Below are 18,167 nucleotides of genomic sequence, written 5' to 3'. Positions count from 1 at the left end.
ACCGACAGTTTTTGTTTATTTATTTTTTCTGTTATGTACACATGGAAACAAAGCGATTAAAACAGTCCCGTTAAAATCTGAGCGGGGCACCCCAGTCGACAAGTTCACCCACTTCGGTGGTAGCATACTCGTTTGCCTCGTACGGTCATTATTGATTCGTTTGTGCACGCGATCCGATAGCTTGGTAATATTTATCGATTTGCATAGCGGTTATTCCGTTCACTGTAACTGCGCCAGACCTTCGCGAAGTTGCGGTATAATGAACCGATAATATTCTGTCTACGATATTCTCCCGGCTCCGGTTCCGTTCATTCCGTGTGCACCAATTCCGGCCTTGTAACATCAGACCCTTGTTTCCGCTTAAATGACTCGGCCGTGTCCTCCGCACTTGTATCGATACGAACGCACTTTCGACCATTTGCATATGCATGAGTAAATGTTTGCATAAGGTGTACCGTGGCGCGGGGCCCCTCTGCCACGGAGAAGTTTGCATAAAATTGAGTAGTGGATTGCCCCGTGGCAATATCAAATGATATTTTCAAAGCATCCGGTGTAATTGTCGCGGGTTCGGATAATATTTGAATAGGTATCACGTGAAACCACTAAATGGATTAGCTCCCGAAATTGTAGAAACACTTGGACGTTTGATATTATCATTCAACAGAAACGGTAGTGGACCTTCGATGTTGATCCACATATTTCCAAGAGAACGAAAACACCATTCCTATTCCGTACCGTTCAAATCGTCGTTTAAGGTTTTGGTGAATTAGTTAAATCAACAACTGCGGCGTTAGGAACAACGACCAGATTAATTTCGGGACTCTGTGCAACATATTTCACGATACGTGCTTTCCCAGGTCGCGTACGAAGACGAAGATGATTTCAACTTTCTTAACTTCAGTGAGTTTTCTTAATCCTTTGATTGTCGAAGTTGAAGAGCCTTCGGGAAGCCGTGGAAACACTTTCGACGAGGTCTCCCGGTGAATTCTTGAATCTCGGCCGGCGAGTTGCGACAACTCGTAGTTACCGGGAACCATTCTCGACGTATTCACGCAGCATCCAGCCACGTATGATCCTGTTTATACACGTTGTCTCGCGCGGGACGTTGACGCGGACATGGGCGCACACGGATTTGCGAATTCGGACGCGTTCACTTTGTGCAGTTAAGCTAACAGGGTTACGTAGTTTCCTGGCACGGGAGACAGTAACTATTCGGTTTAATTTGATTACCCCACGCCTATCTGCCGCCGCGTGTAACACCTACTAATAGCTAATTTGCAACTGCATTAGTTGGTTAAATATGCCGGCGCGGCGCAACGGCCGCGGCTGATCAGGACGGAATTGCGTGACCGCGGTCCGCTACAAGCTCCGTCGATGATCGTGCGGCTGCGGGAATTGTCTCGTTCTGCGGAAACTGGCATTCGCCGACCGCACCTAAGTGTGCGTCTGTTTTCGGCCGTGCGCGCTCGATCGAACAGCTAGCATAACGAACGTCTTCGCTCCGCTCGGAGGTCAGACAACGCCGCGGCGCACGGTTGTCAATTTTTTGGAAAAGTGGGACAAAAATCAGTCTGTCTGAAACTCTTCGGAAACGACTTTGAAGCCTCGTAAACTTTATCCCACATTTCCACAGGGTGCCCCAAAATGGCATAACCGTGGAAGATTCGACGTCTCGTTTGGCAAATCTTATATCTCGGAGGGGCAGCTCCGATGACCTTGATCTTGACTCTTTTTGTTATGAAGGTCACCCTCCTGGTCGCTCCTGAAAAAGTTAACAACAAAATAATTTTCGCAAATAGAACATACTCCATCAACACCAGGTACACATTTAAAAAGTCAACGTGTGTTGTTCACTTGTCGAAAGTTACTCATTGATTCGGAGTTGGTTGGGGTTAGGTCGTGAGAGGGCGGTGGGCGCACGTATACGGGGTGTCCCAAAATGTTGGACTCGCGAATTGTCTGGTGCACTTTTAAAAAGTTACTCTTAGCGAAATCCTGCTACAAACTGTTCGATTATCTCGAACTACTTCGAATCGTCTCTTTAATGATTACGTTCGCAAACTGGCTCCGCTGGTTTTCTGCCCGGGCGCCATCCATTCGAAATTATCAGAAGCACGTTCTCACACGCTGCATTTACCTGTGTAAGTGTTCGCTCCCGGTGCCTTATGGATGGGACTATACGTCACTGCCTAGAACCCTGCCGAGCACGCAGAGGTCAGAGGATGGCCAGCTGTGGAAGATGTAGTTTTCTCGGCTTTCACCGCGGGATAAAGGCTTGATCGACCGATTGAACGGTCAGTGTCCCGTTCGACCGAGAGCTTTCGACGAAAGAGGAAAGATAAATGATCGCGGAGAAGCCGTTAATACTGCTTGGTCCGAGTTCACTCGATCGGGCTAACTCGGTCGGGACTGTCAATAATAGCGCGTGTCGCGGTATCGGCGGAACGGCTTTATCACAGCTTCGAGATCCTCGCAGACGTTCCATTGTGCGGAATTTTTTATTTAGGTCGCGGAGAATATCTGGCAGCCTGTACTATCTTCGCGTCGCAATTAACACTCGAGAAACTACGAAGAACCACTTCTTTTTCTGCGGGTAAACTTTTGAAAAAATCACGATTTTACATACTGTCGCGTATGTTTATTCTTGACAAAATAAAAGTCTTCTTCGTCGATAAACGTTCAAGTTTAATGAACTCTCGTATAATTTCTAATTACGCTGCGCGGCGTTTCCGTTCCCTCCCCGTTCAGCTTTTGTTATCGATCGACCATGTTTGTTCGTTCGTTCGTAATTTCAAATCTGTTGACATTGTGAAAGCTCCCTTGTACACCTAGTGCTGAATTAATAATTTTCGACCGATTGTGTTAATCCTTAATATTGTACTAAAAATTTCTCTAGAATCCCTAGAATCCCTAGAATCGCGAACGGGATAATTGCGTTATTCAAAGGTAATATTTTTAGCGAGATTTTATACTTCGACGTTTCAGTCGAGACAGAGGTATTTTAACCTAATACATTCTAACGAGTTCGTCCGATAATTGCGACTTTGATAACGGTAGTCGGACAAAGAATTACCACCATTGTTATTGCTCGATTGTTACCGTGAGCAGTAATTAACGGTAATTTCCATATATTTCGTTGAAACGTGAGCAACAGCCGGCTAATTATGGTAACCGGAGCGATTATCTCTAAGTAATCTAACCACGCTAATTGCCATTTTTAGCTGTTGATAATTCCTTAATGCGCCGGGGAAAAAGGTTGTCAAAATTTTTGCCCGGTAATAATTACATGCCACCAACGAGCGTCGAGTATTCTTCCAATTAATTTTATTGCAACTGTTCTCGTAACACGATAAAAATTGGAGAACTGAGTCACAAAATGTTTTAACATTTCTTTCTTTATATTTTCCCATTGATGGAAAAAAATTATTCGTAAATATTTGTATTTCTTCGAATTATAATATTACATGTTTATGTATCGACAAGAATGATCTCGATGACGTCGATGTGGCGAAAAAAGGTCAAGAATTTCAGTGAAAGAAAGAATGCGCGAAACAAAGAACGGTCGGCAATAAAAGTATGAATAATAGGCGAGATAGATGACGATGGGACCACGCCGCCCCGTTTTTTCGAGTCGACAGCGCGGCAGTGATATAGGTCAGTGTTTGCAACGCCGCGCTTCCCACCCTGTTATTTCGAGAGACAAGTTGAGCGAGAGAATATAAATTTTCCGGGGGTTGTTCCGTCCAACAAGGAGGCGGGTGCAAATGGCCGGGCGTTCGATTCAAATTGAAATGACTGTCGGACTTATTCCCTTGGTTCACGGGTGGGGGCCGACTGCGATGACAACGAGCATAAATAACGGGTATGGCGTCGTCGCGTAACCCCCTTGTAACCGGGACGCATTGTGCTCATCAAAGTCACCGCTTCGGCCTTTTCTTCTCGCGTTTAACGAGCAACCGCTCACTTCGTTCTTCCTCGATCAATTCCGTGTAACGTGCAGGGTGGTTTACACATACGAAACTTTAAAGATACGGTTTTATTCTTGCCACAGAAAAAATTATGAATTTTACCAAGACTTTAACCCTCTGCACTCGAAGCTATTTTAACTCCAAAACGAAACATTTCTTCCGACCTAGAATATTTCCCTCCTATACAGGGTGGAGCATTTAAATGGGAACACCTAAATATCTAGGTTATTGTTAGTCGTGAAGGTCATAATATTACAGGTCGTTGGATTCGTCTTGACCTCGGCTATCGCATAGCGATAATAAAAATATATGATTCCATTTAGAAAAATATCGATAACCTTGAAATCTTGTAAAAGAATGACCTTGAGAAGAAATTTTGACCATCATCAAATTCGCCCCTCGAAACAGTACAACTTTATTCTGTGGAGTGTTCCCATTTAAATGCCCCACCCTGTATATTTTCTTTTCACGTTACGCATACAAGAATGGTGCAATTTACTTGTGCAATACCGAAACCTTTAGCCACTTAAATACAAACAAATTTAATAATGTAAAAACTATTTTGAATAATGATACAGAAATTTTTAGTGGTGCCTTACAGTCACCATTCGAGTGCTAAGGGTTAATTGACTGTTAACTGTCGTCCGCATTGTCTACTGTAACATTAAGTGGCAGGGTGCTCTCCGAGCAGACGGTCGCACGTTGTATGGCGTCGTATGGTATACGCGCGATATTAAGGAAGATACACGGCGTGTGCTTAGCATCCGGTAGTATCCGCGGTAGGAATGACGTCGTATATAACCGGCAGTCACCAGATCTTTATCAGGGGTGTCCGAGAGCGTCGAATGTCCCCAGAACCACTTCGGGACTCTGGTTGGCGAAGATAAGAACTGGCTCGAATTTGCTCGGCGGAGCACGAGAACGTGAAATTGGAAAGGAAAAGAAGGGGCGTCGCGTCGCGTCGCGTCGTGACGCCCTGCACGTTCGCCGTTTCCGCTTTCTGTCTTTCCGCGTTCCCCATGAATCGAGTTCTCGTTGACGCCCTCGTTCTTCCCTTTCATCGTGTCCTACCCTTTCCTTCCACGTCCAGCTTGTGTTTCCAGGCTGCTCCCGCGATTTCCCGTGGACCCTCTACTTCGACACTTTAACCGAATGGAACTGTCACGTCGTTTTTCAGGTGGACATCACCGAGCTGTGTCCCTCCGCCACCGTTCTGGCACAGCAATTGACCCATGTGGAACTCGAGAGGCTCTCCTACATCGGCCCTGAAGAATTCGTCCAAGCTTTCGCGAAGGTGCCTGTCATCTTCTACACTTTTAGTAATTTCGATACTTTCTACACTTTTATTCATTTCATTCCGGTCTGTGCAGGAGTCTCCCCATTTGGAAACATCCTTCAAGGACATGAAGAAAACTCGTAACCTCGAGTCATACGTCCAGTGGTTTAATAGACTGAGCTACTTCGTAGCAACCGAAGTGTGCAAGGTAAATCACTTGCCAAATCATTTCGAACATGGACAATTTTTGAAGACAGTAAAAAGGGAAATATACTTCCTTGATCTAAATTGAGGAGTTAGTCCGCACGCGTATACATATGTATGCGATGAACCACTGGCAGGTAAAAGGTGAAACTAGAAAACATTTTGTGAAACAACATTTTCCATTTTACAGCACGCAAAAAAGAAGCAACGCGTCCGCGTGGTCGAGTACTGGATCGAAACGGCCCGTGAATGTTTCAACATCGGCAACTTCAATTCCCTGATGGCTATTATTGCTGGCCTGAACATGTCGCCGATATCCCGTCTGAAAAAAACGGTAAGTAATATACGACATATTACGGTATAAACGCTTCTCTAAAGTGATTTAGACCTGGTTGATCAGGGGATCGAGCGCAGACATTAATATTCACAATTATTTACCTACCCGTTAGAAGATTAACAGTAGAACGACCGAGCGATAAATGCGACTGACGTGTATTGCTTTGTAACAGTGACAAGACTGTGCACATTCAGACTTCATACAACTTTTACTCATTTATTCATTAAAACATTTCCGATGAAAACATTTTTACAATTTCAGTCATTGTAAAAGGAAAAATTAGGAACCAGTCATTTTGACTGCTCCGGTCGTTCTAGCGTTAAGGGGAACTTATTTTATCTCGAGACATTCCCCACGCTACAATGCAAAATTCCATTTACCAATTCGGTAAAAAATGTCCGGGGTAATATGTCAATGCGAAGGAAATATGCCAGTGCAGGAATAAGTTATTAGTCACAGTTCCTCCAGCGAAGGAAGCACGAACCGTCTGTACGGCTTCTGTCGCGATTTTTCCAAAATTGAAATGCAACCGTAAAGAACAGACTCTGTGCAACAGCGACAGTTTCGTTGGTAGCGTTTAAAAGAATGCGTCGATTCAATTTGTTTGAATGAAAGGAACCAAAACACTCTCGAACATATTTAACGCAGGCTGGACGAATTGCGGGACGCAACAGCCATTATATGTTTTTTCTCGTTTTTAATTACGAGACCGTGCCGGGTGTGTCGAGTACGTATCCCCCGGCTGTATTCGATGCGGACTGTAATTCAGGGTTCATTTGGTTCGGCCAGCTGATTTATACAGGTCGCGTTTAAAATAATTGCTGGAACTATCATCAGCCAAGCGGCGCAGCTCGCTTCGTAATTTTCGTTAATGAAAATTTAACGTTCGCGTTCGGTCACGCACGCGCCTTATTTTCACCCCTCCCCGCTCGGTCTGCCTGGTCGCAACTCGTTGCGAACTCGCGGAAACATCCGCGGATTTTTCATGGCACGCAACGCTGACGCGATACGTTCTAACTCCTTGACGAAGCCACGGAGAACATTTTCGCCAAGGAAAAAGTTGCCACGAATGCCCTCAGGAATCGTCCCTTTGAGGAAAGTACAACATTTATAGGACATCCTGTGTGACGTTCGAGTAATCGTCATTTTAACCCTTAGCACTCGAATGGCGACTGTGAGGCGCCACTGAAAATTGCTGTATTCAAAATATTTTTCACATTATTAAATTTGTTTGTATTTGACACATTACTAAACATTTCGCTATTGTACGAGTGAATTGCACCATTTTTGTATGTATGTAATGTGTGATTGAATTATTTGTTGAACGTTCAAGGATTGTAGAGAATAACAAACTGAAAAGTTTCACTGTAAAAATACAAGAGTTTTTATTGATTAAACTATTTACCTAAACTATTTACAATGGTTACAAACCTGTAAAAATACAAGAAACAACACTCAGAGTTTGTCCTTCGCAATCTTGTTCCTCGTATAAACAATTCACTTTATTCTAAAAAGAATAATTAGTTGAAGATTATTAATTGGCAACATTCACACGTGTCTGCCGAATCGTTGTTTTTGTTTCTCTGCCGCTACTGCGGACCCTTACTTATCGACTCACTGTATTGAGCGGGAAGATTTAAATCAATTAAGGAGCGCACTCCTTACACGTATAACATGAAAAAAAAGAAGATATATAAAAGAGAAATATTCTAGGTCGGAAGAAATATTTGGTTTTCGAGTTGAAATAGCTTCGAGTGCGAAGGGTTAATTCCATCGCGTTCAAAGCTGATCGGTTAATTCTCGAATTCGATCTTGTCGAGCTGAATCGAAAACGAAAATCCGGGGCGAAAGAACCGGATCCGTCTAAAGTCGACTGGAACACGGCTCGAATCCTGGCGACTGCGATTTGCCCAAGGAGAATATTCTCTTTGCCGGGCGAGAGAAGCCGTGTGCAACTTCAACTCCCTCTGAACTTTCGCGAGTTTCGAGACGAAACTCGGCTTCGAAAACTCGTCGCCCGTATCTCGAGGCGCGTTCGTTGGCTCGCGTTCGAGAGAAATCGCCGATACGGCGACGTCGCTGGAAGATAAACGATACCACCCTCCTCATCCCCTCTCCGCTTTTCGACGCCCACCCCTCTTCTGCGCGGGGGTTAATTTCCCACAGAGATAATCTGCGAATGACGTCTCCTTCCAGCGTCGTCGTGAAAAGGGGACCCCCGCTCACTTTTCGCCCCTCAAAAAGCTAATTACGTTCGGTCGTTGCGATCCGCCTGGCAGATACCACCCTTCCGCACCCCACCTGCCGGGTACAGTTCATTATCGCGGGAGAAAGCTGCGGGATGAAACGGGGTGAAAGGAGAGGCCGGTGAAAGTCTCGCGGCCTGGCAGCGTCGACAGGTCGAAGCTGTTCGAAATCTTTATCGACCAGGTCGACGAGCGAAAATGATTCGCGCACGGGACGAGAATGAACCTTAGCTCGATTGATACTTCGACTGCCGCGGCAGTGTGACGAATGGCCTTTTTAGCTGGACAAAATTAACTTTCGAATAAAGAAAAACTAACTGTGCTAATGTAATCTGAAATAACCATGTATTGAAACCCTCGAATATTAAAACTTAAAATTCTTTCTAAAAGACGAACACCTAACCTATAAATGAATGGGCACATTTCCATACGCGCTGGAAGTATGTTAAAATGTGCTAAGGAGTGTTGAAATTTCCTGTATATGATGGATATAACATCTGAAAACATGTATTTTCACTTTAGCAATTCCAAATTATCGATAACATTCCTCTATTTTTGGAAATTAAGTGTCGAAGACGGTACTTATTTTTCCACAGAAACGCCCGTGTTACCACTCTTCGTTAATGAACTAGTATATGGTCCACGTCGGTCCACGCGATGATTTTTACGTAGAATAAAGTAGAGAGATTCTCTACTTTATTTTAATACCAAAATTGGCTTGCAGAACGTTGCAGAACTATACTAATTTGTACAACGAAGTTACGTCGTTTTACGTACACGCTCGTGACTGGTGCTGGTTGGACTGTGGACGTTTGTACGTGTCAGGGTTTAGCGATGGAAAACACACCAATTGTATACCACAACGCACATATAAGTATTTATTCTAATAAAACTGTTCTGATACATACCTCGAGGGCGACGCGCAATTCGATCTGTGATCGAGGAAGATTCCAGAGGCCGAAGAGCATAGAGCATAGAACGTAGAACATAGACGGCTCGCACAAGGCGCGCGACGTTGCGCTGTTTTCACAGTGTGCCCTATAGGGGGAGCACCCATACACGACTCACAATCGTTATAATCTAACAATACGGTTATTTGCGTTTTTACAAGTCTATTCGTAAAGGCGAATTTAAAGGGGAATTAAATAAATTCTACTGTAAACATGTAAAATAACCAGCTTGAAAGAATTTTTTACACCGGCGGGGAACACAATAGATCTCCACTATACGCGTATGTACGTATGTATGTACATGGTGGATTGAACAGGTTGAGTTTCTTTGTCACACTAAAATGAATGATATTATCGCTGGTTGTATTGTGTATATTCCCCTGTGCAGATATACGAGCCGCTGACGGTGACACGCGTTTCACAGAACTGTTTCGGGTTTTCGATTGAAAACAATACCTACGTTGCAGCCTTTCTTGACGATTTTCACGTGGAAAATAGCCAAAAGGTTTTTGCGCTACGGACACCTTGCTCGCTTTCCACATTGCTGAAACGTGTTTTCGCAATTTTTGATGTCACAGAAATAGAGTCTCTATTTAGGACAGTCTGCAAAGTCATCCTACACAGGGTGGATCACCTAACGTTTGTACAATAAATATCTTTGTCGTTTTGAACGCACGTCAAACGTCCATCGTTCTATCCCGCGCCCTGGCGTTTGAACAGGATCCACAATACGAGTACGCGCAAGGAGAAAACGGACCCAGGCGAAACGTGTTTGCTGCGACAAACAATAAGTGCATCTCGGCCATCTGGATACAATGCAATGGAGCTGATCCCATTGCTTTCAACTCGATACCCTTTTCCTATTCGGATATATCGAATTCTGGCCGCCGTGCCGTGCCGTTTGCACGGTCAGATAGTTAACTTCTCTTTCTGACCCTGCTCTTCTTTTGTTAACCTACTCCCCTGCAGCTTTCCATCGTGTCCCGCTTTGTGTACACTTCCCTTCATTCTCCCAGTGTCTTCGCTCCTCCATCCTTTTTTCCCCAGTTTGCTATAGCATAACGAACCACTGTAGAAAAATTATATCGCTCCGTATGTATTGAAAAATCCGAGGATTCAAAATAAGAGAAGAGATTTCGCCCAGCAGGCGAAATAATTTGTAGCATGTCAGACGAATAAATTCGTAGCGCCGTTTAATTTTGGTAAACAGAGAACGCACGCGGGAGATCGGCGTTGTACACTTCACGGCAAGCACACCGAAATCCTTTCTGTTACAGTGGTCAAAGGTGCAATTGGCGAAATTCTCGATTCTGGAACACCAAATGGATCCGAGCAGCAATTTCAGCAGCTATCGTAGCACGTTGAAAGCAGCGATGTGGCGTAGCGCCGGCGCTACGGACGAGCGACAGAGAATCGTCGTGCCCTTCTTCAGCTTGCTGGTCAAGGATCTCTACTTCCTGAACGAGGGGTGCAGCAACAAGTGAGTAAAAAAAAAAAAGAAACTTCGAGTTCGATCGAAATTCAGCTCCACCTTCATGGTCGTGTCACGACTTAGATCCTGATGAAACCGACAACCGCTTCTCGTCAACTTCTCTTCTCGGCTTGTCTGCGTCCATTCTTATTTGGAATTACTTGACCATTCACCCAGTCGCTCTTATCAGACATCTCGAGAATTCTCTCCTACGACCTCGTACCGTCGTAAACATTTTTCGACCCATGCTCGTTGCATCGTCACTCCGACACGCTCGCGGGAATAGGTTTTTCATTCGGCAAGCTTGCCGCGCCGTACGATTGCACGGCGAAATGAAACCGTTTCTCGGGAAAGCTCGGTACCTGGTCGCAATGAGTTTCGTCAGGAGAAAAAAATTCTATTCGAAACTGTTCCCCACTACTTGAGGCAGTATTTACTGGACAACCGCGTGCATAATACTCGGCCGCATATGTGGAACGGCGCGGCGCGGCGTCGCATCGCGTAACATATGTGCATTAAACTCGTAACAGCGTGTGCTATCTCCGAAATAGCAGAGGAACGGCAGTCCCGGGCAAAATGTACGGGTCCGTGGGAGGGCACCGTCGGAACGTTTTCTTGAATTGCTGGAACAGATCAGCGTGTAGAAACGCGAACATAAATTGCCCCAAGACAAGGTTTACAGCCCGAATTGCCTGTTTATTAAGGATTTTGGACCGTTGACTTTGGTCATTTTAAAATTCTTCTTAATTTCAAAGATCTAGACCGAAGCCTCCCCTTAAGTGGCACGGTATCGACAACTCTCTCTCTCCTATCAATTGCATCGTTTTGCGACACAGGCACGAAACGCTATCCCAGCAATCCGAAGTCACGTCGAAGTATCAATAATCCCAGAAAGTACCATCCCATCGATTCCCGATGCGTCCCGCGCAACACAGTTTAATAAAGGAAAACGTGTAGCCTTAACCAATTATCTGTCCTCCTCCTGCTCGAAGGAGGAAATATGTACAGGGTGTAACAAAATTTAGTGTCATGGTTTTGGCAGATGGTTGTACACCTTCGGATCGGTGGAGATTTGTTGAAAGAAATTGCCGCAAAATTGTCTTTGACCTTGAGATTCAAGGTCAAATTTTGTTATGCTTGTATCGCATTCTACTCGCCATGGGGACCAAACTTGTCGAAGGAACCGTAGGTCGCAACACAACCGTTCTCTTATAAAACAATGTTAAATATTTGAACGTCGTCTTCCGGTCCTCGGGTTTCTCATTCTTTGCCATAGAATAGAACCGTCAAGGTTTATCGCTGTTGATAGTCGTGCTTGATCACCGGCTTCGATATGGCCACCATTATTTCGTAAACAGAACGGATGTAAACAAATAGCGGGCAGTAAAGGTCATAACTTTCAGATAACCACTGCCAATAATCAGAATCTTTTCTGCTCTCTTGTGCAGCGAGTGTTAGACGTCAGGTATGCAAAGGAGAGGAAGAAATTATAACGTGCATCGTTACAACGTGCGTCAGACGCTTCACGCTATTGACGAAGCATTTGGAAATTATACCTTAGCTCGCAAACTATGCAGCAATTGAAATCACGAATCGAACACGCTTTTCACCGTGTGCGGGTTATACCGAACATTTACGAAAAGGTTCGCAAAAATTTGGAAGAAAGACTAAGGATCTGTTTGCGTAATAATGGTGGCCATATCGAAGCCGGGTGATCAAGCACGACTATTAAGAGCGATAAACCTTGACGGTTCTATTCTATGGCAAAGAACGAGAAACCCGAGGAACGGAAGACAAAAATGTTTAATATTAAATATTTAATATTTGAGTTGAAACATTTAACATTGTTTTATAAGAGAACGGTTGAGTTGCGACCTACGGTTCCTTTGACAAGTTTGGTCCCCATGGCGAGTAGAATGCGATACAAGCATAAAACAATTTGACCTTGAATCGCAAGGTCAAAGTCAATCTTGCGGCAATTTCTTTCAACAAATCTCCACCGATCCGAAGGAGTACAACCATCTGTCAAAACCATGACACTGAATTTTGTTACACCCTGTACATAGAACTGCAACGGGAATGGCAATGGCGTGGCGTTTCGATCGCGGCCGAGTTCTGGCGAGGTCCTCGGCCACGAGGAAAGATGGGTTTCTCGAGACACGCCGCGACGCGATAGATATCGGTCCCGCGGAAGATCCGGTGACTGAAGACGAATAGCTGCGCGTATGTAAACGTCTGTTACGCGGCCGTTACGCGGGCGGTTCCCGTAACCGGAAGCGAAGCGTCGTTGGTATGCGCACGTATTCGCGTGCTTCCGACCGACGATAAATTGCTCAAGTTCGATTCGTAATTTTCCGATGGTTCCGCGAACATCCCGATACACCGGGCTCCGTCTATTTCCCGGCCGTTGTATCGCTCCCGCGCGATCGTTACCGGGATGTATCGTTCCGGTCGTGCAGGATGCGACGACTCCCGAAATTCGTTCCTTTTTCCGGCGTATCAAACAACTTCGAAACGGGAGCACAGCTGCGCGAACAGTCTTCAAAACGCCGGCGAACGGGAACTTTCCCTGGGAAACTATCGACTTTTTTTTTCCTTTCTTTCTCCGCCGCCGCCGCCGCGTCGGTGATTTGTCTAGCGTTCCGTCCGTTGAGCAGATGCGTTTTTTACCCGCAGAGTTTCTTTCTTTTCTTTTTTTGAGAACGGTTTGATGCCCGGAATACTGCTTTCAACGATGCTGTTTGCGACCGAGGGAATAATTATTCGATATTGTTGCTTCTGGCGAAAAAAAAGTTTCGGGATTGTATGCGCATGAAATTACAGTGGGTTCCGAAGAGTGTACGGAACTTGAAGGGACCACCACGAAACTTTCCAAGTCTTCTTCGCAAACTGACCACTTTGAACCCACTTCTTGAAATTACAAAATGCAGAGGTACCGGAAGCTTGCCAGGCCGTAAACTTTCCTTTTACCGAGTGAGATATGTTCCGTTTCAATATTAACTCGTCGAAAGAATACATACTGTGATGTTGCCGGCATTCGTTCGTCAAGTAATTAACGTGACCCAATTAGACGTAAGCCTAAACATTACGCTCTCACAAGAAAAAAAAAAAAGAAATGAATCTTTTGACTAGCCGACATTACATGAGATACTAGATAAATCCTGTTTTGAAAAAATAAACTTTATCGCTACTTCACGTTAATTAAATCATAACGGCGTCGTTTGAATAGATTCGAAGAATAAATAGAATTTGTCGTCCGAGCGTTATACCGTTATCTATTTCCAGTCACGTAGTATCGATTTCTTCGCGAGGCCTGTATTAATTGGAAACTCGTACGATAGACAGCAGTTCTCATTAAATTCAAATCAATTGAAGCGTACGTCAAACTGAAGATTGATTAATGTGCCCTAAGCCTGGAATTTATGGAACCAACCATTAACTTAACGTATCCATGCGTATCCCGCGGCAGCTAATGTGATCGGGATTATCCGAAATTAATTTTACAAAACAACAAACCGTCGCTGGTCCGCGGATAACGCCTAACAGTACGCGAGCAAGAGAATAAACGCGTACGCGAAGGGAGTCAACGTTGCACATATCGATCCGCCATTTTCTGAACGGAATATCTTTCTCAACAGTCGGAGGACATACGCTAAACGAAACGGTATCGATTCTTTCAGATTACCAAATGGCCACATTAATTTCGAGAAATTTTGGCAACTGGCGAAGCAAGTGACAGAGTTCATCGCCTGGAAACAAGTCGCGTGCCCCTTCGAGAAGAACCCACGCGTCATCGCGTTTCTACAAGCAAGCCCTGTGTTAACAGAAAATGGTAAATTTCGACTAATCTTTTACATAAAATAGCAAGAAACGTCAAGCATCGTTCCTCACTATGTCCAGACATGAAAAGTACATTTTCTTGTTCTGTTTGTCCAATGTAGCTTTAGCTTTGGCATCCTTCGAGTGTGAACCGCCAGACAACAACCCGGAGAAGGAACGTTATAAAGCCTTGAAGTGAGTCAATTTTAACAAACCGTTCAGCCTTCAAACTATCTACCGTACCTGCCCAAACAGCAGGTTTTCAAAGCCGTTGATATTTTAGACAATAGAATAACTTTTTAATGTTTGCCGACTAGATCATTTCGGTTCTGTTCCAATTTCTGTTCACAGGTCCGAACTGAATGCTCAGTGAAAAAGAGCTAGCGCGCCACGCGTCGAACAGGAGCGATATTAGCGGACCGAGCATGCAAAATTGACCATCACAAACGTTAACACACATCCGTGCAGAGATCAACCCAGAAAGGGCGAGGCTACGCGAGACTAGTGCCAGAAGAAGGGAAAACCAGGAACAGGATGCATCCGAACAATGAACAAGAGACTCGCCCGAGAAGATAATCTGTGCGACAAGGAAAAAGAGATTCTGACGGTCTCGCGATCAATAAGAAGGAACACCAGGCAACAGAGCTGATCGTAGTGATCTCACATTCTTCAAGGACATCGTTTAGATACTATCGCGGCCGGTGCAGTTGCGACTCCCCTCGAAGCTGCGACTTCCTTCCTTCCTTCCTTCCTTCCGTTTCGTTGTTTGTACCGACGAGGTTCGCCGTTACGTTACAAACACGATTACGTCGCGTTATCTTTCGCCGAGCGCGCGTCCTGTCAAGATGGCCGTTGCATTTCCCTCGCGTCGTCAGCTGTTCGGGTACACGATGCAAACGGAAGACGACTGGCACCGGTCGGAGTCGTCTACGGATTCTCGAGACGCGAGACGAGTCGTAAGAGCGAACGCGAAACATTCGCCGGACAGATATCGCGTAGCAGTAAGTATAGTTCCTAAGCCCGAGGCTAGCGGGGAGACGTTCTCTTCAGCGAGTACTGTCAGCGCTGTCCGTGCCCCGACTTCCGGTCCCCGCGATCACTTTCCGCCGATGCGATGCGATGCGACGCGACGAGACGAGACGAGACGAGACGAGACGCGACGCGATGCGACGCGAGGAGGCGTTCTCGCACGACCACTCCTTTTGTACATAGTCCTTTTGACATACGCTAACGAAACTCGTCGGCGTGAACAGAGGATACTGATACGAGGGGGAGGGTGAGGAAGAGAAATCGGTCGAGAAAAAGAATAGGTTCGTTCCTGTAGCGTAAGCTCGAAGTTGTCGTTTTAAGGTTCTAGGATACGTAGTAGCGGACGGACCACGGTCGTCGGTGCACGTACTTAACGAACGTTAGGTGATACGTTCGACACGTCAGCATTCGGAACACGGGGATGTGTGTACAGGGTGTAACAAAATTTAGTGCGATTCAAGGTCAAATTGTTTTATGCTTGTATCGCATTCTACTCGCCACGGGGACCAAACTTGTCAAAGGAACCGTAGGTCGCAACTCAACCGTTCTCTTATAAAACAATGTTAAATGTTTCAACTCAAATATTAAATATTTAATATTAAACATTTTTGTCTTCCGTTTCTCGGGTTTCTCGTTCTTAGCCATAGAATAGAACCATCAAGGTTTATCGCTCTTAATAGTCGTGCTTGATCACCGGCTTCGATATGGCCACCATTATTACGCAAACAGATCCTTAGTCTTTCTTCCAAATTTTTGCGAACTTTTTCGTAAATGTTCGGTATAACCCGCACACGGTGAAAAGCGTGTTCGATTCCTGATTTCAATTGCTGCATAGTTTGCGAGCTAAGGTATAATTTCCAAATGCTTCGTCAATAGCGTGAAGCGTCTGACGCACGTTGTAACGATGCACGTTATAATTTCTTCCTCTCCTTTGCATACCTGACGTCTAACACTCGCTACACAAGAGAGCAGAAAAGATTCTGATTATTGGCAGTGGTTATCTGAAAGTTATGATGTTTACTGTCCTCTATTTGTTTACATCCGGTCTGTTTACGAAATAATGGTGGCCATATCGAAGCCGGTGATCAAGCGCGACTATCAACAGCGATAAACCTTGATGGTTCTATTCTATGGCAAAGAACGAGAAACCCGAGGACCGGAAGACGACGTTCAAATATTTAACATTGTTTTATAAGAGAACGGTTGAGTTGCGACCTACGGTTCCTTCGACAAGTTTGGTCCCCATGGCGAGTAGAATGCGATACAAGCATCAAAAAATTTGACCTTGAATCTCAAGGTCAAAGTCAATTTTGCGGCAATTTCTTTCAACAAATCTCCACCGATCCGAAGGTGTACAACCATCTGCCAAAACCATGACACTAAATTTTGTTACACTCTGTACGAGTCGCTCGCAACGCAAACGGCTATGTCGCGTCGTGCAGTTATTCAGGAAGCGTTTCTATCTTTCCGATTTTAGTCGACGGTGACGCACGGAGGAAAGTCTATCCTGCGATAGAGCTGATTCGATACGATTGCTCTCTCGGTTGACTATCCGTTAACCCTCATCGTTAATCCAGCGCCCATATCATTGCCCGCATAACTGCGCACCAAGTGATACCAATCGAATATTAAATATTTCAATTATATACGTTCAGAGGAAATTTTAATCCAACTCTTTGGCTTTCATAGCATATCCATATTAACACTAGGTTTACGGAGCACTAAAAGTGACTATTTTACATTACTTTACAAACATAACATGATTGTGTCCATCAAAATTTGTGGCCATCTTTTTAATAATATATACCCAAAGAAATCAATTTGTGAAATAATTCCTCATGGATGCATCGTTACAATCTCAATACTCGTAAATTAAAAATATTAGAATCCGTCATTTTGACGGGTCCCGTAAATCTAGCGTTAATATAAAGTACTTGCCCCTTGCGTCGTTGTGCACCCAAAAATGGTCTCACATTTCGGACGTGTAATTCCTGTTTTGTTCAGTGTCGCACGACGGATGAGGGTTAAGGGGTTCCATTCTTTTCCCGTTGTCGATGTTATTATGGCTCTCGTGACTATGAGTCTTCTACACTCATCTGACACGAGCATGATCCCTTAATGCCCGTAAATTAATGCCTGAAAATATTAATAAACTGTTAGAAACAACCAAACGAAGAGACGTCCGACAGGGAAGGTCAACGAGGACGGACGTTCTTAGAACCTATGTGTCGCCGTTCAGTAATACCGTTGCAATTTCATTCGACAATTATGTCGGCGTTGTCCGCGCACCAGACGAGGATCCATGCAGCAGAAAACTGACCTTGGGTTCCGTTCGTTGCGCGGACGAGCACAAAATAGATAGAGAAACGTGAGAACAGAACAGGAGATTGTAGGAAGGGAGGGAGGGGAAAGATTTTGAAAAAATATAGGGACCAAGAGTTCGTTTTTCCTGAGTAGAAACTGCGTCTGCGAAGAGAAGGCCGGATGAGCGCGAGGACTCGCGATCCGAAGAGGGGGGAGGTTGTTGAATTTTTCCGTTCGGTGATTCGTCAAGTTCGCGTACTGAGAGAAACGTTGCAGTCGTTAGACGATTAAGTGAACCGCTTTTTCGTAATTGTTGTACATACCGGGTATTCGCAGGATAAGAGATTCGCTAATAATCATTCGATCATGTTTACGCGCACCGTTGTGCTGTTTGCAGTCGAAACTGCGACGCTTTGTGCGATCACGGTGACGTGTACGATACATCGTTTCATCCCTATTTAATTATACTCTTACTAACGTACTAGGGAGCATTTGTTCTATATCGAAGCATTCGTACTTCCATCTTCAAATCATGCGTATTTAGTGAGCGTGTAGAGGGTGTT

The 18,167-nt window shown here is 44.8% G+C and overlaps 1 protein-coding gene across 2 annotated transcripts in view; it reads left to right on the top strand.

Annotated features, from left to right (window-relative positions):
- LOC143360990 (uncharacterized) overlaps positions 1-15,152 on the top strand; it is a 334,034-nt gene extending 318,882 nt beyond the window's left edge. For both annotated transcript variants that reach the window (XM_076800226.1, XM_076800225.1), the window contains 7 exons: positions 5,146-5,262; positions 5,339-5,452; positions 5,639-5,782; positions 10,259-10,461; positions 14,133-14,284; positions 14,394-14,466; positions 14,623-15,152. In XM_076800226.1, coding sequence (XP_076656341.1) covers positions 5,146-5,262; positions 5,339-5,452; positions 5,639-5,782; positions 10,259-10,461; positions 14,133-14,284; positions 14,394-14,466; positions 14,623-14,644 — 825 coding nt within the window. In that variant the 3' untranslated portion in view covers positions 14,645-15,152. The remainder of the gene's footprint in view (positions 1-5,145; positions 5,263-5,338; positions 5,453-5,638; positions 5,783-10,258; positions 10,462-14,132; positions 14,285-14,393; positions 14,467-14,622) is intronic.
- The last annotated feature ends 3,015 nt before the right edge of the window (positions 15,153-18,167 follow it).

The sequence above is a fragment of the Halictus rubicundus genome, chromosome 14, assembly GCF_050948215.1.
Source record: "Halictus rubicundus isolate RS-2024b chromosome 14, iyHalRubi1_principal, whole genome shotgun sequence".
Taxonomy (NCBI): domain Eukaryota; kingdom Metazoa; phylum Arthropoda; class Insecta; order Hymenoptera; family Halictidae; genus Halictus; species Halictus rubicundus.
The sequence above is the reverse complement of the archived record's forward strand: the minus strand, read 5'-3'. Positions and strand labels throughout refer to the sequence as shown.